Source organism: Monodelphis domestica, chromosome 2 (assembly GCF_027887165.1).
Source record: "Monodelphis domestica isolate mMonDom1 chromosome 2, mMonDom1.pri, whole genome shotgun sequence".
NCBI classification, from domain to species: Eukaryota; Metazoa; Chordata; class Mammalia; order Didelphimorphia; family Didelphidae; genus Monodelphis; species Monodelphis domestica.
In genome coordinates, this window is record NC_077228.1 from 299,253,151 (window position 1) to 299,280,295 (window position 27,145).

The following is a 27,145-nucleotide window of genomic DNA, read 5'->3' on the forward strand; positions in this document are numbered from 1 at the left end:
CTCCTGTATAAAGTTTCACTTACATGCATCAATATGTTCACTCTTATATGCACACACCCATTAATCTTACACACATGTATGATCCTATAGTTCCAGATACCTAAGAACATCTTTCAAGGTGAGACAACAGGCAAGTATGTATCCTGTAAAGGATCTGTGGTAAACTTCAAGCTACACCAAAGGATGGAATACACATTGACAACTGGAAAGAACTTTGAATCAGACATTTTGGAGAATGAACTTCAGGAAAATGGGTCAAGTGAGATTAATCACCAATCACATTAATTTAACATATAGGGAATTGCATCCACATACACATAAGAATCAACACAGGAAGAATGAAGGATAAATCTTCAGGCAACATGAGAAGAGGATTTCCTGAAGAGGAGTAAGTATGCATCCAGCAAGACATATCTAGAACATGAACAAATTTCACACTGATATAAGGACTGTGCCATAAACAAGGACAGCCCATAAATTGTATATTTATAAATAGATCTCTAGTACCAGAGGATGTATATATGTGTATAAATAACATGTAACATATGTAAACATGTGCAAAACCCAGGCATGTACATATATAACATACTAATGATCTAATCCACTAATATAGATAGAAAGGAAGGAGTTAACATACTAACCACTAACAGACAGGGACAGAGTTTTTATGGTGGAAAAGGGAATGTTTTAACTAGAGAGGTAACAGGGACAGAATAAACCAGATTTCAATTGATACAACTTAATATATATGCATATGGTTGTTATGAATTGTTACATTGGAATTAGTATTGCATAAGGCATAGTATAGTTTAAGTTTAGTTGAGAGTTAAATTTTATATTGATTGCAATAGGAATGACCTTTATATTTAGAAATTGTTATATTGTAAAACTTTGTTGGCACATAATCTTAACCCTCTTCCCACAATTCAGTCTTGGCATAAGATAGGAACTTAGATTAGCAAATAGACAGGTTAGGATAAAATTTATTATTTTGGAAGGGGGGGTTAGATGGGAACAATAAGTAACATAGATAGATTAGAATAGACATAGAAGGTAAGTTACTGGCATGGGCCAGGGTGGTATCATGTGAACGACAAGAAATGGAAGATTTGTGACAGAGGCTGGCACATAAGAAGAATTCCAGACTGAAGAGTGTGTGGATCTGATCACCTTGATGGGGCTTACTCATAGTGATATGAACCACCCTTTAATATTTCATACTCAGATTTTTCTTGGAATAGATATCTAACCCACTAGCCTAGAGTTTGAAATTTTAATTTTCTCCCGTTTTAAAAAATCATTTTCCCTAATTACATATAGATATAATTTTAATAATTATTTTCTGACACAATGTTCTCTCCTATCTCTTCCCTGTCCCCAAGATGGCAGATAATATAATATAGGTTATATGTGGGCTATCATGCAATACATATTTCCATATTCATCATATTGTAAAAGAAGACACATATCAGATGTATAAGAAAAAAACTCATAATGGAAATAAAATTTAAAATGGTATGCTTCAATCTACAATCAGACTCCATAAGTTCCTTCTATGGCAATGGATAATCCTTTACATCATGAGTTCTATGGAGTTGTCTTGGATCCTTGTAATGCTGATAATAGTTAAATCATTTACAGCTGATCATCAGACATATCTGTTATTACTATGTACAATGTTCTCCTAATTCTGCTCACTTCACTTTGCTTTACTTCATATAATTCTTTTCAAGTTTTTGTAGGATTGTACTTTGTCATTTATTATGCCATAACAATATTCCATTGAAATCATATATCTCAACTTGTTCAATTGCTGAGCATATCTTCAGTATCTAGTTCTAGTTCTTTTCAACCACAAACAGAGCTGCTATAAATATTTCTGAGGATATGGAGCTTTCCCCCCCTTTCTTTGATCTCTTAGGAATATAAAGCTAGTAATGCTAACTCAAAAGGTATACATTGTCTTATAGCCTTTTGGGCATGGTTCCAAATTGCTCTCCAGAATGGTTGTATCAGTTCGCAACTTTACCAACAGTGTATTAGTGTCCCAATTTTCCCACATTCTCTCCAACATTTATCATTTTCCCTTTCTTGTCAAATTAGTTCTCCCTTTTTTCTCAAAATCAGAATGGAATTTTCCCATTTGCTTCTTTTGGGACTTTTTCTATTTTTATTGTTGTTGTTGTTGTTTTTAATTAGCTCAACAACAATTCATTAATCATATTTTTTCAAATTACCAGAAATACTGTTGCTCTAGTCTCATATCCTCAATCTTATTTCTTCAGCTTATTCTGAAATTTAGCCTCCTTGGTTTTAATAATAACTAGCACTCACACAACTTAAGATACTCGAAGCACTTTGCAAATATTATCTCATTAGATCTTCAAAACAACTGTGCAGAGGTGGTCTAGATGGCAGCTTATAGGCAGCAAAACTTCAGACCTCTGCAGAATTCTTCCTCACCAATCAAAAACACAATGCTTCAAGGGGACTGAAAACCAAATCTAAAAACACGACAGAATTAAGGAACCCTCCTGCTGGACTCAACTTAAAAGGTATGACCACCCAAAAAAACCTGAATTCTAGAAGACTTGGGATTAAGGGGAAGGAAGAAGGTAGGTCCCAGGACCCGTCTCCCACCTACAGTGCTGAACATCAAGTGGTTGCTGGAATCTCTGGGCTGGCAAGGGCAATGGTGCAGAGGGATTACTTTGCTGGCACAGTTGTGCCAGGTTCAGGGCATTAAACACAGGTGGCAGGGAGGCAGCTAGAGGGAAAGCAAAGAGAAGGCAGCAGATAAGGCAGCCTAGTTTCAGTCAAGATACTTCATCTTACCCTCCCCCCTTCTCAGGAGGTTTTGGCCTCAGGGCACATCCAGCTTTGCAGATCAACTCCAACCTGGCTGAATCTTATCAATAGGGCTTCAGAGGACAGAGAAGCTCAAGCTCCAACACCCTTCCCTAGACTGCTCTGAGAGCCTTGCTGACTAAGCTCCAAGGGTGAAGGCTGCAGCCAATAAAGGTTACAAACTTGAGCCCAGCTCCTTTTCAGCTTCTGCTGCCAGCTGAGGAAGATCTGAAATCAGGACTCATCAATATCATCAATGTAACCTGACCAATCAGCAGAGCACAGAAGAAACCCCATCAGGAAAGAATAGCCCAAAACCACAGATTCAGAACATAATCAAAGGAGCAAGATTATAGGCCATTATAGGGAAAGAAGGAGAAAATATGAGTAAACAAAAGAAAAAGAAAAAAGAAATTAAAATCAACAACTTCTATCCAGGCAATGAACAAAGAGCAAATGGAACAAAAGAGGACCAAGGAACACCAAGCAAAATCATAGAAACTCCAGTGACTTGGACACAGAATTTGGAAAAACTCAAAATACAATTCAAAAAACAATTAAGAGAGACTGAAGAGAACTGGGAAAAGAACTGAAAAAGCAAGATAAGTCATCTGAAAAAGAGGCACTTGAACTAAAATGAGAAAACAATGTCTTGAAAACCAAAATTAACCAGCTTGAAAATGAGGCAAAGAAGATGAAAAAACAGGAGAAGGATGAAAAAACAGCCATGGAGGAAATTCAGTCTTTAAAAACTAAAATCCAACAACTAGAAGCAAATGACTTCACAAGGCAACAAGAATCTATAAAACAAAATCAAAAGAATAATAAAATTGAGAAAAATATGAAACACCTCATTCACAAAATGACAGACCTTGAAAACAGAGCCAGGTGAAATAATTTAAGAATTATTGGGCTAATGGAAGAGCATGACAAAAGGAAAAGCCTGGACATCATTCTATAGTAAATTATCCAAGAAAACTGCCCATTCTTGACCAAGAATGAAAAGTAGAGATTGAAAGAATCCACAGAGCACCTCCTGTATTTAATTCTGAATTGACAACCCCAGAAATGTTATAGCCAAATTCAAGAACTACCAGACCAAGGAAAAAATATTACAAGCTGCTAAAAAGAAGTCATTAAGATACCACAGAACCACAGTTAGGATAACAGAGGATCTGGCTGCATCTACAGTGAAGGACTAGAAGACATGGAATATGATATTCCAAGAAAGCAAGGGAACTGAGTCCACAACCAAGAATCAAGTACCCAGCTAAAATAAAATACTTCCAAGCATTCATAAAAAAAGACCAGACTTAAACAGAAAATCTGATGCCCAAACACAGAACTCAAGGGAATCACCAAAAGATAAAAGAAAGGGAAAAAGGGAAAATGAAAGGGGAAAAAACAACTTTTTTTAATGGACCCAATAAGTCCAAATTATTTGTACTCATATAAGAAAAGATAATATTGGTAAGTCTTAAAATTGTTATTATCACCTAGATAGCTATAAGAATTATACTTAGAGGGAATAGTGAAAAACTGTATATGATGAAATGTCAAGATATATATATATATATATATATATATATATATATATATATATGTATGTATGTATGTATGTATTGTAGGAAAGTATTTCTACCAGGGCATAGCAATGCAAGCTAGCAGCTTGCAAGATCAAGATTCCACAGTTTTGGCTGGGTCAGGATTCTAAGGCAGTTGGAAATATCTCTCTCTGAAGCTAGTCAGACTTGAAGGTGTGCCTAGTTGTCTCTCTGAAGAACCAATTGAGGAGCTGCCATGGACTTTTGGATTATCAAAAGTTTGAGTGAATGTTTCTCTTCACAGTGGTGAACATTGTGAATGGTAAGAACTTTCTCCCTGTTTGGACCTTGTGAGGACACTACAACTTGATCCTGCTGGCTGACCCTACCACCTGGAGTTTGGAGAATATGGCCCTGTGGATAGTGATAACCCCTTAGAAATTTTAGTTTAGTTTAGTTTAGTTACATTAAGTTTATTTTATTTATTACTTGGGTGGGTTATCATTATTAGTAGACACTCCTAACACCTCCTAATTTCTTTTACTCTTTTAAATTAAATATGCCCTGCTTATATATATATATATATATATATATATATAGAGAGAGAGAGAGAGAGAGAGAGAGAGAGAGAGTTGTTATCATCTGTTATCCTTTCCCTAAAACCCTAAAACCATCCCAAATCCATTACTTCAACAGTATGTATAAATATATAAATATATATATATATATATATATATATATATATATATATATATAAAACTAGAGGTAAAAAAAGAGGTTAATACTAAGAGAAATGGGGAAAGAGTCAAAATGGGATAAATTTATATTTCATAAAGAAGTGCATAGTGGGAGCAGGAGAGAACACCAATACACTGGAAGGGTAAAGAGATTGAAGATAGAAAATACTTAATTCTTACATGCATTGAAATTAAGTCTAAGAGGGAAGAACAATCAGATCCATCGGAGCAGAGAATGGATTTGTGCCCTATAGAGAAGTAGAACAGTAACAAATAGACTTGTGGGAAGGGAAGCAATACAAGGGAGGAAAAGGGTGGGGGGGGGTAATTTAATAAGACCATGAAGGAAATAAGAGGGGAATAAGAAGGGGGGGGAGAAAGGGAAGTAAAAGAAGAGTGGGAAATAGGGGAATTGATTAAAACAATAACACTGGTATAGAGGGAAATCTTGAAAGAAAAAAGGTCAGGACTAGGAGAGGAAATCAAAATGTTGGGGAATCCACAGGGGGAAAGTATAACTCTGAATGTGAATGGAATGAAATCACCCATAAAACACAAGCAAATAGCAGAGTGGATTAAAAACCAAAATCCTACCATATGTTGGCTACAAGAAACACACTTGAGGCAAGTAGACATTCACAGGGTAAAAGTTAAAGGATGGAGCAAAATTTATTGGGCATCAACTGAGAAAAAGAAGGCAGGAGTCTTAGTCATGATATCTAAAAAGTCAAAGTAAAAATAGATCTAGTTAAAAGAGATAGGGAAAGCAATTACATCCTGACAAAAGGCACTACAGACAATAAGGAAAAAATCAGTACTCAACATGTAGGTACCAAATTTTATAGCATCCTAATTTCTAAAAGAGAGACTAGTGGAGCTCAAGGATGAAATCCATAGTAAAACTATACTAGTAAGAGACTGAAACTTCCCCTATCAGATCTAGATAAACCAAACAAAAAATAAATAAGAAAGAGGTAAGACATGTGAATGAAATCTTAGAAAAATTAGAGTTAGTAGACATGTGGAGAAAAATAAATAGAAACATAAAGAAATACACCTTCTTTTCAGCAACACATGGTACATTCACAAAGATCAACCATGTACTAGGGCAAAAATTTTTGCAAACAAGTGCAAAAGAGTAGAATAATGAATGCAACCTTTTCAGATAATAATGCAATAAATAATAATTAGTAAGGGTACATGGAGAGGCAAATCAAAAATTAATTGGAAATTAAGTAATATGATTCTCCAAAATAGGTTAGTTAAAGAACAAATCATAGAAACAATAATTCCATTAAAGAAAATGATAATGATGAGACATTCTATCAAAATCTATGGGGTCAAAGCAGTAGTCAGGGGGAAATTTATATCCTTGAGCTCATATATTAACAAATTAGAGAGGGCAAAGAACAATGAATTGGGAATGCAAACTAAAAAACTAGAAAGTGAACAAATTAAAAATCGTCAGATGAAAACTAAATTAGAGATCCTAAAAATTAAAGGAGGAATTAATAAAATCACAAGTAAAAGAACTATTGAAGTAACAAATCAGACTAGAATATGATACTTTGTTAAAACAAATAAAATAGAAAAAGTACTGGTCAATCTAATTTAAAAAGGAAAGAAGAAAACCAAATCCAAGATGAAAAGGGAGACCTCACCTCTAATAAAGAGGAAATTGAGGCAATCTTTAAAAACTATTATGCCTAATTATATGGCAATAAATATAGAAATCTAGGTAATATGGATGAATATTTCCAAAAATATAAATTTCCTATATTAACAAGAGAAGAAATAGAATACCTAATCCCATATCAGAAAAAGACATTAAACAAGTCATCAAAGAACTCCCTAAGAAAAAATCCCCAGGACCAAATGGATTCACAAATGAATTCTATCAAACATTCAAAGAACAACTAATTCCAATACTATGCTAACTATTTGACAGAGCAAGGAAAGAAGGAGTTCTACCAAATTCCTTTTATGACACAAATATAGTACTGATTCCAAAGCCAGGCAGGTCAAAAACAGAGAAAGAAGACTATAGAGTAATCACCCTAATGAACACAGATGCAAAAATTTTAGATAGAATACTAGCAAAAAGACTACAGTAAGTGATCACAAGGGTTATGCATTATGATCAGGTGGGATTTATACCAGGAATGTAAGGATGGTTCAATATTAGGAAAACCATCCACATGACTGGCCATATCAAAAAGTAAACTAACAAAAATCACATGATGATCTCAATAGATGCAGAAAAAACCTTTGACAAAATACAACACTCATTCCTATTGAAAACAATAGAAAGCATAGCAATAGAAGGGCCTTTCCTAAAAATAATAAAGAGTATATATGTAAAACCATCAGCAAACATACCCATTGAACTACCAAAAAACTTTTTTACTGAATTAGAAAAAAACTATAACAAAGGTCATTTGGAAGAACAAAAGATCAAGGATATCCAGGGAAATTATGGGGAAAAAAGTGAAGGAAGGAGGCCTTGCAGTCCCAGATATCAAACTATACTATAAAGCTGTGACCATCAAAACAATTTGGTATTGGCTAAGAGACAGAAAGGAGAATCAGTGGAATAGACTTGGGGTAAGTGACCTCAGCAAGAAAATCTGTGATAAGCCCAAAGATCCCAGCTTTTGGGACCAAAACCCACTATTTGATAAAAACTGCTGAGAAAATTGGAAGATAGTATGGGAGAGATTAGGTTTGGATCAACATCTCACCCTACACCAAGACAAACTCAGAATGGGTGAATGACTTGTATATAAAGAAGGAAACTATAAGTAAATTGGGTGAAGACAGAATAGTATACATGTCAGATCATTAGGAAAGGAAAGACTTTAAAACTAAGCAAGAGCTAGAAAAAAATCACAAAATGTAAAATCAATAATTTTGATTATTAGTAGTAGTCTCTCAGATGCCAAGAATGACTATTGTCTTTGTGAATTATCATCTATTGACGTACCCTCATGTGGCTTTGAAGTCCAAAGAATGAGGCGCAAAGTTTGTGGCACATGGGGCATGGAACGCCAGTTGTTACAGGAGATGAGGTTGTGGCCTGGTGTCGGCATTCACGCACAGCGGCAAGATGTCGACGTCATTCATCTTCAAAGGTGGTGGCGGCTTGGTTAATGTGGGTATGGCAGTTGCTTCTGACAGAGGCAGTGAGTTCTAGTTGCTTTGGTGTAATGCCAGCCCACTTCAAGTTTGACTTTAGCTGATCCTTGAATCTTTTCTTTGGTCGAGCTTGTTTCCTGAGTCCAGCTGACAGTTCACCATAGAATACCTGTCTTGGTATTCGCTGTGGGTCCATGCGGATGACATGTCCAGACCATCGTAGCTGGCTTTTGAGGACCATGACTTCGATGCTGGTCGAGTTGGCTCTGTCGAGGACTTCCTGGTTGGTGATATGGTCCTGCCATTGGATCCTCATGATTGACCAGAGAGAGCATTGGAGGAATTGCTCCAACTGTTTCATGTGCTTCTGGTACTACTATGTTATACACTTTGAGCTTCGTTGCAGTGCTTACACCGCTGTGTTGGAAGACTTTACAGTGCAGCCACCCGAGTGCCTGGCTGGCTTTTTGGATCCTGGCATGGATCTCATGGTCTAGGGACCCATCGTTGGCGATGGTGCTGCCCAGGTACTTGAAAGTGTTGACGTTAGAAAGCTGTGTGCCGTTGATAGTTATGCACAGCTGGTTAGTTGGCCTCCCTGGTGCAGGTTGGAACAGCACCTTTGTTTTGCTAAGGCTGATAGTCAGGCCAAACAGTTTTGTTGCGGTGGAGAACCTGTCCACAATGGTTTGGAGATGATTTTCTTGGTGGGCCATGAGAGCACAGTCATCTGCGAAGAGAGCTTCCAGGATGAGTCTCTCTGTTGTCTTTGTTTTTGCATTTGGGAGGCTAAGGTTGAATAGTGAGCCATCCAGGCGGTATTTGATGTAGACGCCCAGGTCTAGATCCTTCACAGCATGTCGTAATACTTGGGTGAAGGATAGGTTGAATAGCAATGGAGCAAGGATGCAGCCTTGTTTGATGAATTTTGCTGGGCAACCGAGCTTGCTAAGGATCACCCACAATGCGTCCCCATTTACTGTGTCGAATGCCTTAGTTAGGTCTATGAAGACAATGTAGAGACTCAGGTTTTGCTCAAGGCATTTTTCCTGCATTTGCCTCACCATGAAGACCACTTCAATAGTGCTGCAATCTGGTTGGAAACTACATTGTGATTCAGGCAGATTCTGCTCTGAAATAGATGACAAGAGTCTGTTGAGTATAACATGGGTGAGGATCTTTCCAGCAGTGGAGAGTAGTGAGATGCCTCTGTAGTTGTCACAGGCTGCTCGTGTGCCTTTGTTCTTGTATAGGACTACGATAGAGGCATCTCTGAGTTCTGAGGGCATGTCTTCCTCTTCCCATATGCTGGTCAGCACTATGTGGAATGCCTGGAGTGCCTTTCCATTTAAGGCCTTGTACACCTCAGTTGGGATCCCGTCTTTACCAGGTGCCTTGCCTGCACTCATTTGTTTAATGGCTTTTTGGACTTCTTCTAATGAAGGAGGGATGTAAAGTTGCTTGATGATGCGGTTTTGGGGGATCTGGTCAAGGGCGCTTTGGTCGACTGAGGAGGGTAGGTTGAAGAGCTGGCTGAAATGTTCTTTCCACCTGTTGCTGATGCCTTTTTTGATACATCAAATTAAAAAGGTTTTATACAAACAAAACCAATGAAACCAAAATTAGAAGGGAAGCAACAAATTGGGAAATAACCTTCATAACAAAAACCTCTGACAAAGGTCTAATTACTCACATTTATGAAGATCTAAACCAATTGTACAAAAAAAATCAAGCCATTCTCCAATTGATAAATGTACAAGGGACATGAATAGGCAATTTTCAGTTAAAGAAATCAAAACTTTTAATAAGCACATGCAAAAGTGTTCTAAATCTCTTATCATCAGAGAGATGCAAATCAAAACAACTCTGAGGTATCACCTCACACTTAGCAGATTGGCTAACATGGCAGCAACGAAAAGGAATGAATGCTGGAGGGGATGTGGCAAAGTCTGGACATTAATGCATTACTGGTGGAGTTGTGAATTGATCCAACCATTCTGGAGGGCAATTTGGAACTATGCCCAAAGGGCACTAAAAGACTGTCTGCCCTTCAATCCAGCCATAGCACTACTAGGTTTGTATCCCAAAGAGGTAATAAGGAAAAAGACATGTACAAAAATATTCTTAGGTACTCTCTTTGTGGTGGCAAAAAATTGGAAAATGAGGGGATGTCCTTCGATTGGGGAATGGCTGAACAAATTGTGGTATGTGTTGGTGATGGAATACTATTGTGTTCGAAGGAATAATAACGTGGAAGAATTCCATGGGAATTAGAATGAACTCCAGGAATTGATGTAGAGTAAAAGGAGAAGAACCAGGAGAACATTGTACACAGAGACTGATACACTGTAATACAATTGAATGTAATGGGCTTCTCTATTAGTAGCAATGCAATGATCCAGAACAATTCAGAGGGATTAATGGGAAAGAACAACATCCACATTCAAAAGAAAAACTGTGTGAGAAGAAACACAGAAGTAAAACAACAGTTTGATCACAAGAGTCGATGGGGATATGATTGGGGATATAGACTTTAAATGATCACCCTAGTGCAGACATCAATAATATGGAAATATGTTTTGATTAAGGACACATGTAAAACCCAGTGGAATTGTGGGTTGGCTATCAGAAGGGGTCTGAGGAGGAGAGGGAAAGAACATGATTCTTGTAATCAAGGGAAAATGTTCTAAATTGACTAATTAAATAAATTAAAAAAAATAAAAACAAAAAAATCCAACCACTTTAAAAAAAGAAAAAAAACAACTGTGGGAAGTATATGCTATTATTATCCCTATTTAAAGATGAAGAAAGTGAGACAGAAAGTTCTTTGCTCAAGGTCATACACCTAGTGCCACTTTTGAACCCAGGTCACTCCAGATAAAGTTCACTACCTTACTGTTGTTGTTATTCAGTCGTTTCAGTTGTGTCCAAACCTTTTTGATCCTATCTGGGTTTTGCTTGGTAAAGTTACTAGAGCAGCTTGCCATTTCCCTCTCCAGCTCATTTTACAAAGATGCTAATTGAAGCAAATAGGGTTATATACCTTGCCCAGGGTCAGAAAGCTGTGCCAACCTTGCTCTCTCTATTCTTATAAAACCATTCCTCCCTTTTGTATTCATCCACAGTGACTGGCTCTTACTCCCATCTTCTTTGCTCATCTTTATTTTTTATTTTTTTTAATTTTTATTTAGAATATTTTCTCATGATTACATGATTCATAATCCCTTCCTTCCACTTTCTCCTCTTCTCCCGAAGCTGACAAGTAGTTCCACTGTTATACCTTTATCATTGTTCAAAATCTATTTCCATATTATTCCTATTCGCAGTGCAATGATCTTTTAACACCAAAACCCTAATCATGCTCCTGTCTTTTGCCCATCTTTAAAAATCTTAGTTAGTCAAGGTGAAGTTTTAAAAGTTTCTTTAAAAATAAAAATATTTTTAAAATGAACAATATGGCAGTATGTTTTGCATGATAGTACATACATAACCCAGATAGAATCGCCTGCCAGCACTGGGAGTGGGAAGTGAAGAAAAGGAGGGAGATAAGTTTGATCATATAATTTAGGAAAACTTGCATGGAAATTTGAGATTACATGTAATTGTTTAAAAAATTAAAAGTGAAATTTTTCTTTAGCATTCCCTTCCTCCCCTTTATGATTAAAATCATTTGAGTTTATGTCTTCAGTTTTATTTCTAAAAATCTTCTCTACTTCTTAAGCTAACCTTCCTTATACTTCTACACTGGTGATTACTTTCTGTTTCTCATTTTCTAGTTAGATTTTCTTCTATTTGATGTCTCTCTCAACTTTCTCTTTGCCCTTTGATTCCCATGCTTATGCCAATTTTAATCTGCATTTAATGCTAAAATTTCTCCATTAAACACTTTACTTAGCAGACCTTCCAGTTTTGCAGTCTGGCTTTTGATCCAGACAGCCAATTCTTAAAGGAAGCTAAGGTTTTAAAAGGAATTTAAATACAACATAACAGAGCTAGAAACTGATTTCTTCACACCCTTCATCTAGCAAAACATTCTATGGCTCTCTTGTTCTGCTCCCATGTCCCTTTTATTAACTTTCCTTTTTATTACATGGTTCTAAGAGGGTAACAGTTAGGTAAACCAGAACAGCTAAGTGACGCAATGGATAGAGCACTGTTTCTGAGGTCAGTTACAGTCATCTTCCTAAGTTCAAATCTAGCCTCAGACTCTTACTAGATGTATGATTCTGGGCAACCTTGTTTTAACCCTATTTGCCTCAATTTCCTCATCTGAAAAATGAGCTGGAGAAGGAAATGGCAAATCACTCCAGTATCTTTGCCAAGAAAACCCAAATAGGATCACAAAGAGTTAAACATGACTGAAACAACTGAACTTCTAAGAAATTACTAGGCTTTAAATGGGCAGTGCCCTGTTGTTCTCATCACTGTTCTGTACAGTGAGGATAGGATGATGAATTTTATTGGGTACTTCAGTTAAAATAGGTTACACAATTGAATTACAACATGTAGAACTGATTCCTTGGGAAGTTGTTAGAAGGATTGAGGGAAGATTTCAGGAATTTCCAGCATTCCATTTTAGCAGCCTAGATGACAAATGCCCTTTTATGTGGTGTGTTGTAGATATTTTGGGATTGTATCTGTTTGTTAGTAAGAAGAGACAGTTGACTTAACTTTGTAACAAAGTTGATATAAACTGGGAAGAACAGAGCCTTTTACCAGTAAGGTCTTCTTGAGGGATTTGGACTGATACAGTAGGTAAAAACAAAGCCTCTATTTATTAAGGTTTAATGGATTAAAAAAGTTTAACAGAAAGGTAAAAGCAGGAAAGATCCCTAAATACTAATGGGGTATTACCTCCAAACACACCAACTTAAGGTCCCTCATGGGATCTGCTTTCATCTGTTAAAAACCAGACCTTCTCTCTCCTTATTACTAATTTACCTAATTCCTAACTATCTAAGCCCATTTCTAATAATAATAATTATTATATATTATTCAGTTACTGCCTCCTTGTAGTTGTTCAGTTAGGTTTCCAGCTTCAAAGTCAGTCAGTCAGGGTTTTGGCCTAGTGGCTTCTGACCCAAAAAGGCCGAGCCCAACCTGCTACACTCTGTAACCACAGAGGAGCAAAAACCAGATTTTCTTCTTTTAACTGTAGATCTTCCATTCATAGCTCTTCCCCAAACTTCCAACTTCCTCCTCTTTCCACAACTGTCACTCTGGTTCAAGGAATTTCCAAGCACCAAAGTTTTAGCCACCTCTCTGGGCAGGGAACACCAGCAGAGAGAGAGAAAAGACAGTTGGCTTAACAGAACTTCCACCTCCCAGACCTCACAAAATTCCCAAGCCAGATCTTAGCTCAAAGTTCTATCTCAAGGCAGTCTGCCAGTCTGACAGACTTCAAACTTCTGTCACTTACTTATCAAACCCCCAATCTTACTTTACCCCTAATAGGGGACATGAAAGTTATTTATTTGACCTTTTAATAAAAATAATTACTGAAAAAGTAGCATGTGATAGTGAACAGGGACATGGTCTTGTTTTTAGGAAGACCTGGATTCAAGTCTCACCTCTAGCTCTCTGATCATGACCAACTCATTTACTCTTTCGTGACCCCAGACAATTTTCTAAGATTTTAAATTGTAGATCAGTTACAATTTTGCATCAGCAAGAATTTCCCCAATGGGAATTTAAATGAAATTATGTCTAGATGAAAAATAGAATGCTAGCATTAATATAGAGAGTATTGACATTTACCAAGTGTTTTATATAAGCTATTTCATTTTATTGTTTGAACAGCTTATTTAACTAGGCACTATTATTCTTTGCAGTTTATTGATGAAGGAAGTGAGGCTTGGAGGTTGTGACGCCTAAAATCACACAGGTACTGAGGTAGAATTTGAATATAAATATATTCTTTAATATGAAAGTGATTAAAACTGAAATGGTCCCCAAAATTTATCCTTCTTCCCTGGGATTCAAATGTAGAATCATTTCCTGGCCCAGAAATCTGAGTGATGAGAGAGGTAGAATCGAACTAATGGCTATGAACCACAGGCAGGTTCTAAGCACCAGAGGCTAGCACATGAGCAAATGGAAAATCTGAATTTTGAAATGATGAATACTACTGGGGGAAAAATTGTTCTATTCAGGTATGCTGATGATGATGAATCCTCATTCACTCACCCACTAATAGCCCATGGCCTAAAATGTTGTAAAACACATTATTCTCCACAATGAGATTGGAGGTCCTAGACAGGCTGAGGCCCCTGCTGAAGGAATCCCACACTGAGCAGCTCCGGATATATGAATCTGGAACAAGAATGGGAAGACTTTGTTTAGAAGAGAAATGTAATTTTCTGTCATAGCTCACTGCCTCTGCTAGAGAAACTCAAAAGAAATATTATCATGTTAGAAATCATATATTCACTACACAAATAAGTTATAATGAATGACAACAGCAAGAAAGAAGGTCAACATGGCTAAGAAAGATGAATTCTCAAGGAAGTGAAAATCAAATTTATTAACAGAAAAAAACAATCCCTAAGCAAAAACTAAATGATGAAAATCATGCCAGAGTATGGAAAGCATTGTAAGTCATAGATGGACACGCTACAAAAGTTATCAGGTCCCATAGTCTTCAATCTTGCTAGAATATGACAAGACTTCCTTATACTTAATGAGGGAGGAAGGGGTATAACTTGACCTCTCACGTAGATGTGTGGTTTTAAAAAAGTTATATGATCTAATATAAGATAAAAAGGAGTTTGCTGCTTTGTGGAATTCAAATCAGACTTTTTAACATACCAACCAAGATTTTTCTGTTAATGGTTCATAAGGATCATAAAATCATAGGCTGGGAGCTTGAAGAGACCTCAGAAATCATTTAGTCCAACCTCTTCATTTAACAGATAAGGTAAATGAGGACTAGGATTGGATAAACAGATGCTCATCTCTAATTGGGATAAAACAAGAATGCGGCAATTTTTTTAAAATTTGAAAACCATTTCATTACAGCAAATGAAATCCTGGAATGTCAACAAAGTTCAACAGACTTTGAAAAGTAGTATGCCAAGGTCTAAGGATTATATTTTTGCAACTGGAAGAGACTTAAAAGTTTTATTATTTAAACCTTCCATTTAATAAATGAGGAAACTGAGACCCAAAGAGGTTAAATGACTTGTCCAAGATGGCATGGGTAATTGACAAAGCTGGGATTCATGGACTCCAAGCCCAACAGAAGCCTCTAATCAATGAGGAGGAACTCATTTAAAGAGTACCTTGGGCATGTCCACAGTAACCTATTCACAATGAAAGGGGTTGCCATGTCATCGTGGAATTCTAAAATCTGTAGCATATACACTAAGAATCGATAGGTCCTGTGTTACTCCCAAGAAACAGAGATTTGGATTTTACTAAACTTATTAGATATAGTAGTTAAACTTAAGATCATGAAGACTAGGGGAAATTCCAGGTATCATGAGTGGTACATCAGGACAATGATCAAGAGTAGAAGGGCCTTTGAATGCTGCTAAAATCAAAGCATGCAAGAGGTCATTTATTTTTTTCTGGCCTTGCTCATCATCTGCCTTTCATGCATGTAGAATAAGTCTACAGAATAAGGGGAGAAATGCAATTCTCTGCACTCCTCCACAGAATGGAAAGGAAGAAGAGAGGAAAGCTGAAATAGAGGAGAGGAAATGAGGAAAGTAATAGGAATTACATAGACATTAGTAGTTCTAACCACCTCACCTCTAATAGGTCCAATCACATTTAGGGCACACAGGTGTTTCTGAAAGGCTTGTCCCATGTACTGAAACTGAACTCCCTGCAGTTGGACCTGGCTGGGCTCTCCTGGGAGTGACTGCACAATCACCACAGCTCCCAGATTCATTGATCCAAGATTCTTTTCACTCCTTAAATACAAGCATTGTTGAAAATCATCTGAAACACAGCAAGGGGATATATCACATAGTAGTCACTATTCCCTGCATTATTTTTCCATTGTAAAAAGAAGAATTTTAGAGGAAAATAAATTATATAAATCACAAAGCCAGGATGAGGGCAATTTTCCTATTTCCCTTTCCAGGGTCTTTTTTAACTATCTTATGCTCCCTACCGCTGAATTGCTAGAGAATTCCTAGCCCTACTTTCCATGGGTATAGGGAGGTAGAATATCTTGTGGCCTTGAGTAGCTAGGAAGAGGTTTGCATATGATCATTTCAGTGTATCATTCATCCTCTATATAGTTTAAATAGCTCCATTCCTTTTTTATAATAAATGATTTTAAATGAGGAAGAAAGAATACTCTGTCCAGTTCCTCCTAGGTCTGACTAGAGGGAAATTTAGCTATCCTTCACAGTGGTTGGCAAGGTTCACAATAGTGGCAAGATCTCTGGATAGATCAGAAGATCTGAGTATGAATCCTAGTGTTACTATTTACTAGTTATGTAACTAAGGAAAAGTCACTTAACCTATGTGAGACTCAGGTTCCTCATATATAAAATGGAGATAATGATAGTTGTCTCCCTATTTCATGGGATTATTGTGAGGATCAAATAATATAATGTCTGCAACATGTTTTATGAAATATAAAGTATAACTATAAATTATTATTATTATTGTTATTAGCTTGCTTAGCTTCTTACAGTTTTTCCTGAGAGGCCATTTACATCATTTATGACAGGGGGATAAATGGACAAGATTCAAGTATATGAGAATAGAACAGGAAAAAAATTGATTCCACCAGAAAATATAGCTTCAAGCTCTGAACCTTATCCAGAACAGTAATCAAGACATCTGAGCTTAATTTTTAACTCTGTTGTTACTTCATTATGACTAAAGCATTTCAATCTCAATCTTTTCACTTGTGAAATGGAAATAAAAATAAAAAATTTTCTTTGCCTCTCTGTTTTAGAAAGATAAGTGAGAATGATTAAATAAGCCTAGTTCTCCATTCCCAGATGGGCTATCTTATCAATATACTCTCCATGGAATAAAGGGTCTCTCTCTGGCTATCTATCAGCCACAAACGCAATCCTTTCTACAGTATACAGGTAAGAAAATCTAAAAATGTAGTTGTTCAGTTGTTTCAGTCATGTCCAACTCTTCTTGAAGTCATTTGGTGTTTTCTTGGCAAAGGTCCTAGAGTGATTTGCCATTTCCTTCTCTGGCTCATTTTCCATATGAGGAAACTGAAGCAAATAGAGTTAAGTGACTTGCTCTGGGTCACAAAGCATCTGAGTCAGGTTTTTCTAACACCAGGTGCAGCTTTCTATCCACTATACTACCTAGCTGCCCTAAAAATATAGTACACTGAGTCATATAAATATTGAATATTAGAATGAAAGGGTCCTTCAAAGTCATATATTGGGATATCCTCGCTCTAGTGTGAAAACTGAGGTCCAGTCACTTATATCAAATCACACATTAGCAAAAGAAAAACAAGAAGATGGATCACATAGGACCTAGAGCAAAAATGGACCTTAAGACCATCTGGTCCAATCTCTTCATTTTATGGAATAAAACGGAGCCCTAGTTACTTGTAGAAATTGGCACAGGTAGTACCCAGGAAGTAATCAGAAAGAAGACATGAATCCAGACCCTCTGAATCCTGAATCAATGATAACAAGGTCACAGATTTAACCAAAAGAAATCTTATTCTATTCCCAACACTACTCCATTTTACAGATGAGGAGATAAAAGTCCAAAGAATGATCTTTTAATTTGCCCAAGGTCACACAAGTAAGTAAAGGGAGTGTGGAGGGGTAGGTGGTTTGAAACTCAAACCTCTGAATTCAAATCCAACAACTCTTTCTTCTACATTAACATCTTTTCAAAACAAGCAAATGTTCTTCACTCCAGAATAGGAATTCATATTTACTATTAAATTTAATTACTATACCTCTCTCCTACCCTTTTGTATAGTTCTTTTTCTCTTACTGTTTTGAGTCACAGTTCTATACCTTGAAAAAACTTTGCACCGAGCCTCTGACCCCACAGACTCTCCTCCAATTCCAGTCTCTCTATAATCACTCCAACCCACAAGGCTGACCACACACCCACACACACTATGAATGTTGGCTAAGTTCCCCTATAGTCAGAACTAGGAGGAATTAAAATGAAATATTATTATTTTTTCCTCATTTGAAAACTTCATTTTTCCCTCATCTAGTTTGACCATTGCTTAGTCCACATTTTAGAATGGGGAAGACACATATGCATGTTAATTAATTTGGATAGCTAGAATTGACATTAAATGTCAGACAAATTTAATGAACAAAGATATCCGATAATAGGGTATCACATAGTCCATAACACTTGTGACCATCATTTCTAACTTCAATTCCTACATCTACCCTTCATTTTTCACATAACATGAATACCCATCTATAGAATGGGGTACTATTCCTAGAGACAAGAAGACCTGAAACATTTAGAGAGATCCATGATATTTATTCAGCAGCAGAGGAGACACCTGTATGAAAGCAGACTATCATTATTTATTTTACTTAACAACATTTATTGAATTGAAGTAAATTGAAGGATTAACTGAAAGTTTTTAATAACTGGAACACAAACTGCCTTCATTCTGTTATTTCCAAAATTCCACAATCACCTTAATTTACTATCACAAAGATGCAAATTGCAACCCATGAATCCAAGGTAAACAGATATTTATTTAATTCAAGCATACTCCTCCTCCCTCATCTAGTGCCCCCCTAAGCCCCCAAAAAAGTTCTCAAGGAAATGTTGAAGAAAATGATCTTATCATGACTCATCATTTTAAGCATTATTATGTAATCACAGAAAGCTTTTTTCTTCAACTATTATCAGTTATGCCTTATCCTCTATCTGGATAGTTTATAATTTGGGGTATTTTGGTGGGGGGAAGGGGAGGGATCTTGTCAGAAAGGTAAGCAAAAAAGACTACAGTGCTTACCACAAAAGAGTTTTGATAAATAATAGTGCTCTCATTATAAGTTTTCTCTAGGTTTTTACCACTGGCTTTCTGGTGGTAGATATTTGTATCTTCCATTTAACTGTGGAACTAGATACAAAGTGAGTGGAAGAGGAAGAGGAGGAGAAGGAGGAGGACAAGAAGAGGGAAGACAAAAAGACAACATAGCTAGTCAAATAGCCACCATAATGGCTGTTCTGTGTGCTAAAGGAACAATCGGATTTAGAGAAGAATGGTAACCCAAAGGAAAATTTCATGTTCTTGAATATAGCTTTGTATCTATTTTATATATGCCGGTATATGTACCTGTGGTCACAGTGATAGAATGTAAGCTCCTTGAAAGCAGGCTTTATTTCTCTGTTGTCTTTGTGTTTCCCAAAATCTAGCACAGTAACTAGTACAGAATGAATGCTTATTGATTGTTTGATTTATGGGAAGACCTGTTATAAGTTCTGAGAAAGAAGACCATTGGCAGTTTTATTGGATTTGTGACCCATGGTTGCAGGTTGAGAGATACAAACTCAAATTTAGACCATTTTTCATCCCAATTACCCATGCTAATTGCCTAGAAATAAACTGAAATTATCACACAAACAGCAACAAAGGACCTAATGAGAAAATATCTTATACTTCAGTGCTTTTTGTTATATTTTTGGATACTGATATTCCCTAGTATTTTTTGAGATACACCATGTTATCATTTTATCTTGCCACTCCTCATCCTTGTGCATCCATGTGTTCTGAAGGGCATGTATTCCTTTGTAAAATAAATAAGTTAAAATTGATTTTGGTTTGAAAACTTTGCAATATTATTTTTAAATTAAGGTTGAAACTCTGAAATATGGTTAAGAATAACCATAGTTTATATTTCCCTTGTTAAATTAATCATAATAAATCAAACAAGAACTTAACCCCAATAGCTATATAATCTATTAGTTCTCAATCTTTTTTCATTTAGTAGCATATTTTCAGATATAGCAGTAATGTATATGAGTAGGGGTATTTTCCTTTAATATTTCATGGGATCACCTTCCACAGAGGTCTTCAAGTAGAAGTTGGAAAACCATTTGTTAAGGATATTATTATTATGGGATTCTTTTGATGTATAGGTTAGACTAAAGGTGGGTGAGATTCCTTCCAGCTCTCAAATTCTATGATTCTATGATTTTTCCAGATACTTTACTATATTTCTCATGCCAAACTGCATAATTAATTATATTTCAATGACATGTTAGCCAATCTCCCTTCTTTTTAATCTGTTAATCTGAAATATATTCCCTCAATCTCCTTCCCAGCTCAGAAATTAACTAAAGGTAATAAAATTCTAATAATATTTTCATGTCTTTACGTGACATAAAATGTGGTTGACCAGAATTTGTGGGGAAATAATCTAAACTACTCAACTAAACAGCCCATACATATGGGTTCATGGACTCCAAGAAATCCACTGAGAGATTTCAGGGAGTCTATGAACTTGAGTGACTAAACAATACTTCTGTATTTTCAATAGTCTCTCTTTGAAAGATAGTGTTTCCTTAAATTATGAATCTTTTGTAAAAACATTTTTCTGGGAAGGAACACATGCCTGTAACAGATTGCCAATCAGGTTCAGAGTCATCTTAATGCTTAGAAAACCAAAATCATCAGTGTTTAAAGGAATATCAAGGGTCATGTAGTCCAATCTGTATCTAAAGAAAAACCTTCCTTGCACTCTTTCTAACAATAGTTATTCAGCCTTTGTTTGAAGACTTTGAGTAAGGGGCAGTTAGCTGTCTCAGTGGATTGAGAGCCAGATTCAGAGATGGGAGGTACTGGGTTCAAATTTGGCCTCAGACACTTCCTAGCTCTGTGCCCCTGGACAAGTACCCCCCATTGTCTAACTCTTACTGCTCTTCTGGTTTGGAACCAATATATAGTATTAATTCTAAGATGGAAGGCAAGGGTTTTTAAAGAAAACGATTTTAATATTTAACCCTATGAGGCTGTAGAAGCACTGACTAGAAGTAGCAGAGATATTGACTTAATCTTGAAATAAAAAATAAAATTATGAAGAATTACAGCCTCCTAGAGTCAACCGAAATAGGATTCATCGCTCTTCCATCTGGTAGCCCTAAAATAAAGGAAGAAAGTTAGTAAATCCTCACATAAGGATACCCATCTTACTTCCTTCAACTGATATTTAGATGATATTATATTTCTGCCTTTCATCATTCTTGTTGTTCTCTTGATGCACTGTAACTTATCAATATCGTTCTGAAAACATGGAACCCTGAACTTAATACAATGCTTCAACTAACATCTGACAAGAGGATGATTCTGCAGGACTAACTTCTGCCTAGTCCTTGACATTATATCTCTCTTAATGTAGCATTAAATTTTTGTTTGCCATATCACATTAACCAGAAAGTCCAGACTTCAAGTACTGCCTTTGAAATATCTATACCAATGTAAAAATAATGATGAGAACTGTAAAAATAATAAAGCAATGGATTGATTATGGGTTTATAAACTGATTTAGATACTCTGCTTGCTCTACCTTGCTTACAAATTATCTTCAGTTTATATCAGTAAAGTAAAGTTTATAAATGAACTTCTCTTCAGGGCCAAGCACAAGGAAGCTAAGGAGACTCTTGTTATAAAAAAATAAAATATTTATTGAAAATATAAGTATAAAAGAATTTCTAACTCTAAAGGATTCTAACTCCACCCAAATAAAACTTCCAGGTTCTACCAGGAACCGCTTCTCCTGTTTTCACAGCTACATTAATCCTTCCTAATCTGAAAAACCCAAATTTTTACTATTCTAAATAAATTAACACTATTATCCTTATAATTCTTAAATTCACCTCCAAGTTATAAAAATAACAAAGGCTAACTGGTTAAGTCTCAACAAGAATCAAGTTAGGACTCTGAGCCTTAGTAGACTCAGAGTCCAAACCAAAGACCAGGGTTTTCTTTTGTCTTCTCAGAGTTAAAACAATCAATAGTTAAAACAGCAATAGATTGTCAAAAGTGTTTCCCAAGTTGGAAACAGAAAACACTTAGCTCTCTCAGGTCTTTCCCTCCATTCCTTCTACCTCAGTAAGACAAAGAGAGAGAGAGAGAGAGAGAGAGAGAGAGAGAGAGAGAGAGAGAGAGAGTGTCTCTGTGATTGACTCTCCCAAATGCCAGAGACCAACTGCCAAAAAAAAAAATTACACTTGAAAATGACATTCTGACTCAGCTCTGTTTGAAACTCCAATTCTTTCTCAATCCAGCTTCTCTACTTCTTATCTCAAAACTAATATAACAAGATTTATTTTCTAATATCATCCTTATATTTGTGTCATTTAATGTCTCAGGGTTCTAGGAAACTCTCTAAAATAATGAGTTATGGAGCTATTATCTGCATCCATGGACTGAGATTCCAAATCTGAAATAACAAATTTGCTTCCCTGCCCCCCAAAATTTACACTACTGATGCATCATGATTCTAGAGCCCACTACAATACATAGGCATTTTGGGAAGAAACTCTTTGCTTGCCTCAGCAATTCCATCTTGTACTTTTGATTTTTTTTTACACAAGTACAATCCATCCCATTTATCTAAATTAAATTTTATTTTATTATTTTGACCCAATTTCCAAATCTATTCATATCCTCACTCTATTATCCTAACTATCCCTTCTTTTTAATATAAAAAATATGATTATTAGGTCATCAACACTTTGATCGAAGTCCAGTAGTAAAAATATTAAATATTCCCAACCCTAAGCACAAATCCCCTTAAAATCCTTCCAAACTGACAAGTTATCAATCTCTATTAAGCTATTCAATCAGCTCTGAATTCAGTTAATTCTACTATCATCTAGCCCATATATCTCCAACATTTCTATAAAAGTGGTATCTGAAACATTTTCAAATGTTATAATAAAGTCTAGGTAAACTATTCCTAGGGCATTTCCTTTATTTACCAGTCTAATCCTTTCAAAAACAGAAATGTGAAAGTTTGACATGAGCTGTTATTGATGAAGCCAGGGTATTTCTTTGTGATCACTGCTTCCTTTTCGAGATGTTCATTAATCATCCCTTGTATATTATGTTCTAAACATTTTCTAGTGATGAAATTCAAGCAGCACTGTTCTATGTTTTTGAAGTTCTATTTTCTTCTCTTTTAAAAAATAATAAAGCTATGTGTCTTGGTCTCTAGTTCTGTGGCATCTCACTTATTGTTCCCAAAGATACACAGCAAAAAAAAAAAGATTAACAATGGTTCAGCCATCTCATCTGCTGATTTTTTCAGTACTTACTATATTGTTCATCTGAGTGTGGTGAATTGAACTCACTAGATAGTTAGGTACTCCCTCACTATTTCCTAATTTATTTGTGATAAGTAATCTCCTGTCCCACAGCTCCATTCTCACTTTTATCCTATCAATTTTTCACATGCAATATTCATAAAACATAAGAAAAGCACAAGAGATTTCAACATATTCAATGTAAGACAATTTAATAGTTGAGATGGACCTGAATTCCCTGTTATAAGTTTTTAAGGAACTAAGAAGGGTACAACAGAAGGGTTTGAATTTATCCAAAGCAGTTTCCAACAATACCAAACTATATATCTGAACAGTGAAATGGAAATTAACTTTAATTTCCTAACTGTAACATTTAAAGGAGATGTATTATCTAGAAAAAAATTAATTCAGTTTAAAGAATAGATGTACTTTGATGTTATCCCACTAAGAAGAACTTCACACTTAATGATTAGATAATATCATTACAAAGTAACATTCCAGAAAAATACTTTTATAAAAATATTCATAATCTCACCATTTAGGGTGGCAAAAATTAGAAAATGGGGGGGGGTGTCCCTCAATTGGGGAATGGCTGAACAAATTGTGTTTATGATGGTGATATAATATATTGTGCTGTAAAGATTGATGATCTGGAGGCTTCCCATATGAACAGAAAGAACCTCAATGAACTGATGCAGAGCAAAATGAGCAGAACCAGAAGAACATTGTACACAGAAAGTAAAACATTGTGAAAAAATTCCATGTAATGGACTTTGCTACTATTAGCAATGCAACAAGCCAGGACACTCCTGAAGGACTTATGTAAAAGAATGTTATCTACATTAAGAGGAAGAACTATGGAAGTAGAAATGCAAAAGCAAAAAATATGACATAACTTATTACAAGTATATAGGGGTATGTGATTAGGAGTTTAGGCCTTTAAAAAATCGCTCTGTAGCAAAAATGAATAATATGGAAATAGGTATTAAGTGACTACATTTGTACAACTCAGTGGAATTGCTTGTTGGCTCAGGAGGGACAGGGGAAGAAGGGAGGGAAAGAAAATGAATCATGTAAACATGGAAAAATCTTTAAAAATAACTAAATAAAACTAAAAAAACAAAAAACAAAGCAACCTTATATGCTTTATCTTTTCACTTGTGTTACTTGTTACCAAAAGACTCCCTTACCTTCTGGAATCTTGGCTTCAGTACATAGCTGAAGGTGTGCCATCCCCTCATTGGTGAGATGTCCTTGGATGGCAATGTTCCTGCTGAGTAGAGCCACTGTGACCCTTAAAGCAATGTGATGCCCACCTATATTATGTTCTAGAATACCATGAGAATATCTGAAACAAAAAGAAACCTATCAGAAATGTGTCAAAATAAAAGGATTATTGTGATTAATATCACCAATTTCTCATATTTTCTCACTTTTAAATCTAAATTATACCTCTTTGGGACAGTATATCATGAATATGATCTATACTTTAGAAAGTATTAATAGGACAACTAAAGTCTGGAGTTTACTACCATACACAATGGTATGTCAAGAAATATGGTATTTCTCAAGAACTCAGTCTCAGTCAAGAAATATGGTATCTATAGATGTGTCCTAGTATAGTGGATGGAATGTTGTACTTGTGAACCAGAAAGTACTATGTTCAAATTCTACATTCAATCTTACTTTTTTTTTTTTACCTCAGTTTGCTCATCTGGAAAATAAGGGCATTTTTAGAATACTAGAATATTTACTTCACTTAGTTTTGGGAGACTCATATGAGATAATACAAATAAAACATTCTATAGCTTTAAAATATTATATGTGTCAGTTTTTTAAAAACAAACCTATGAATTCATTGGTTCAAAAACCCTTATGAGGAAACACCATCTAAAAATAAAGTATAGTTACATGCTATTATGCAAATAATTTAGATATTTAACAGAGGCACTGAGAGATAAATTAATTTGCTCTTGGTCACAGGATCAGTATATCTCAGAAATAGGATTTGAACCAGATCTTCAAGAGTAGGAGGCCAGCTTTCTACTATATAGTGCTGTTGCTATTGTTGTTGGTTTTTTTAATATTATCACCATTCTTACCATTATCACTGTCATTATCACCATCATCATCACTACAATTACCATTATCATCTTGGAGTTTTTCATGATTAAACCACTTTTATCTAGACAGGATTAAACTAGAGTACAATTATGTTAATGAAGGACAAGTCTCTCAATATATCTGCAACTTTATCTTTTATCTACATCAGGCCCCTTATATGCCAAGCAAAGTCCTAAATCTGGCCAAACTTAATACCTCAAAGGTGACTGAAGATGGAGGTTTGCACCATGTGTACTTTCTATGATGGCAATTTCTTCTTGCCTTTGGGAACCTTCCAGGGTAACTCCACTAATGATGACTTCTTCCCCAGGATGCCAATCCACATGGTCTTCTAATGCTAACATGGTGTCATTGGCCTGAGCCGCAGTCCTTAGATGTGTGATGCTCACCTCCGGCCTTAAACCTAAAGCAATTCAAGTAATAGAACCAGTAAGAATCTTTCAATAAAATGGTTAATAGGGAGTGGATTCCTTAAATGATATTTAAACATATTCAACCACACTAGTGTTTATTTTCCAGTGCTTTTATCTTTTGATCTTTTAAGTTGTATTAGTTATAATAGCAAAGATGACACAATCACTGACCTATTTGGTTTCCTTATCAAAAATGAGTCAAAGTAAAATACGAATCATATAACTTCAGAAAACTTATTTGAATGTTTATTAAAATAAAATAAAGATGAAAAATATTTTTAAAAATGAGTTACAGTAAAAACAAGTACTGTCACTATCAAGCTTAATTATAGCTGGAGGTGAGGAAGGGGAGAGTAGAAAAAATAAAGAAATGGAAAAATAGGGGTAATGCAAAGTGCAATGGCTTTGGTTGGCTCATGGAAGAGAAAAGATAATGTAATGGGAATATTTTTTAGTATGTTAAAGGTTGAAAAGTGCTTTCCCTTTGAGTTTGTCTCAGCTTATTCAAAAAAACTAGATTTAGTATCAGAGGATAATTAATCTAAAGCCAGAAGGACCTTTAGAGAACAACTAGTGCAATTTCTTCAATTGGCAAATGAGGAAACCAATGCCTATGAAGATTAAGTGTCCAAAATGTCCAAAATCATTGAGGTAGTAAGAGGTGGGATTTGAATTCATTCCCTCTGACTACAGAGTCATTGGCCTTTCCATTATATGATGCTGCCATTGTCCTCAAATATTGATTTTGTTACTTAACTACCTTTGTGACTATCATAAATTCCTTGGCCACTCTGAGCTTTCATTTTCCTCATATGAAAAATGATAGAATTACACTAGAGGTTCTCTAAGATCTCTCGATATTCTAAATCCTATGATCCATAAAGATTGCACCAAAATGTCTCTAAAGTTCATTCCAGCCCTAAAATTTCATATTGATCCTCCCTACCCCCTATGACTTGAGCACATTTAAATTCATATTAAACAAGATGAAGGTTGTGCCCACAATGCTGAAAATCTTTGCTTGCCTTTTGATACATTCCATAATGTATTACCATCAAAACTCTTCAGATTTACTTTTTTTTATTACTCCCCATCACACTTTTTTTCA

At 35.7% G+C, this 27,145-nt stretch overlaps 1 protein-coding gene across 2 annotated transcripts in view; it reads right to left on the minus strand.

Annotated features, from left to right (window-relative positions):
- Positions 1-27,145, minus strand: part of PKHD1 (PKHD1 ciliary IPT domain containing fibrocystin/polyductin) — a 770,507-nt gene that overhangs the window by 418,686 nt on the left and 324,676 nt on the right. For both annotated transcript variants that reach the window (XM_007484081.2, XM_016431130.2), the window contains exons 38-41: positions 25,820-26,027; positions 24,691-24,848; positions 16,016-16,207; positions 14,450-14,575 (exon numbers count right to left, since the gene is read on the minus strand). In XM_007484081.2, coding sequence (XP_007484143.2) covers positions 14,450-14,575; positions 16,016-16,207; positions 24,691-24,848; positions 25,820-26,027 — 684 coding nt within the window. The remainder of the gene's footprint in view (positions 1-14,449; positions 14,576-16,015; positions 16,208-24,690; positions 24,849-25,819; positions 26,028-27,145) is intronic.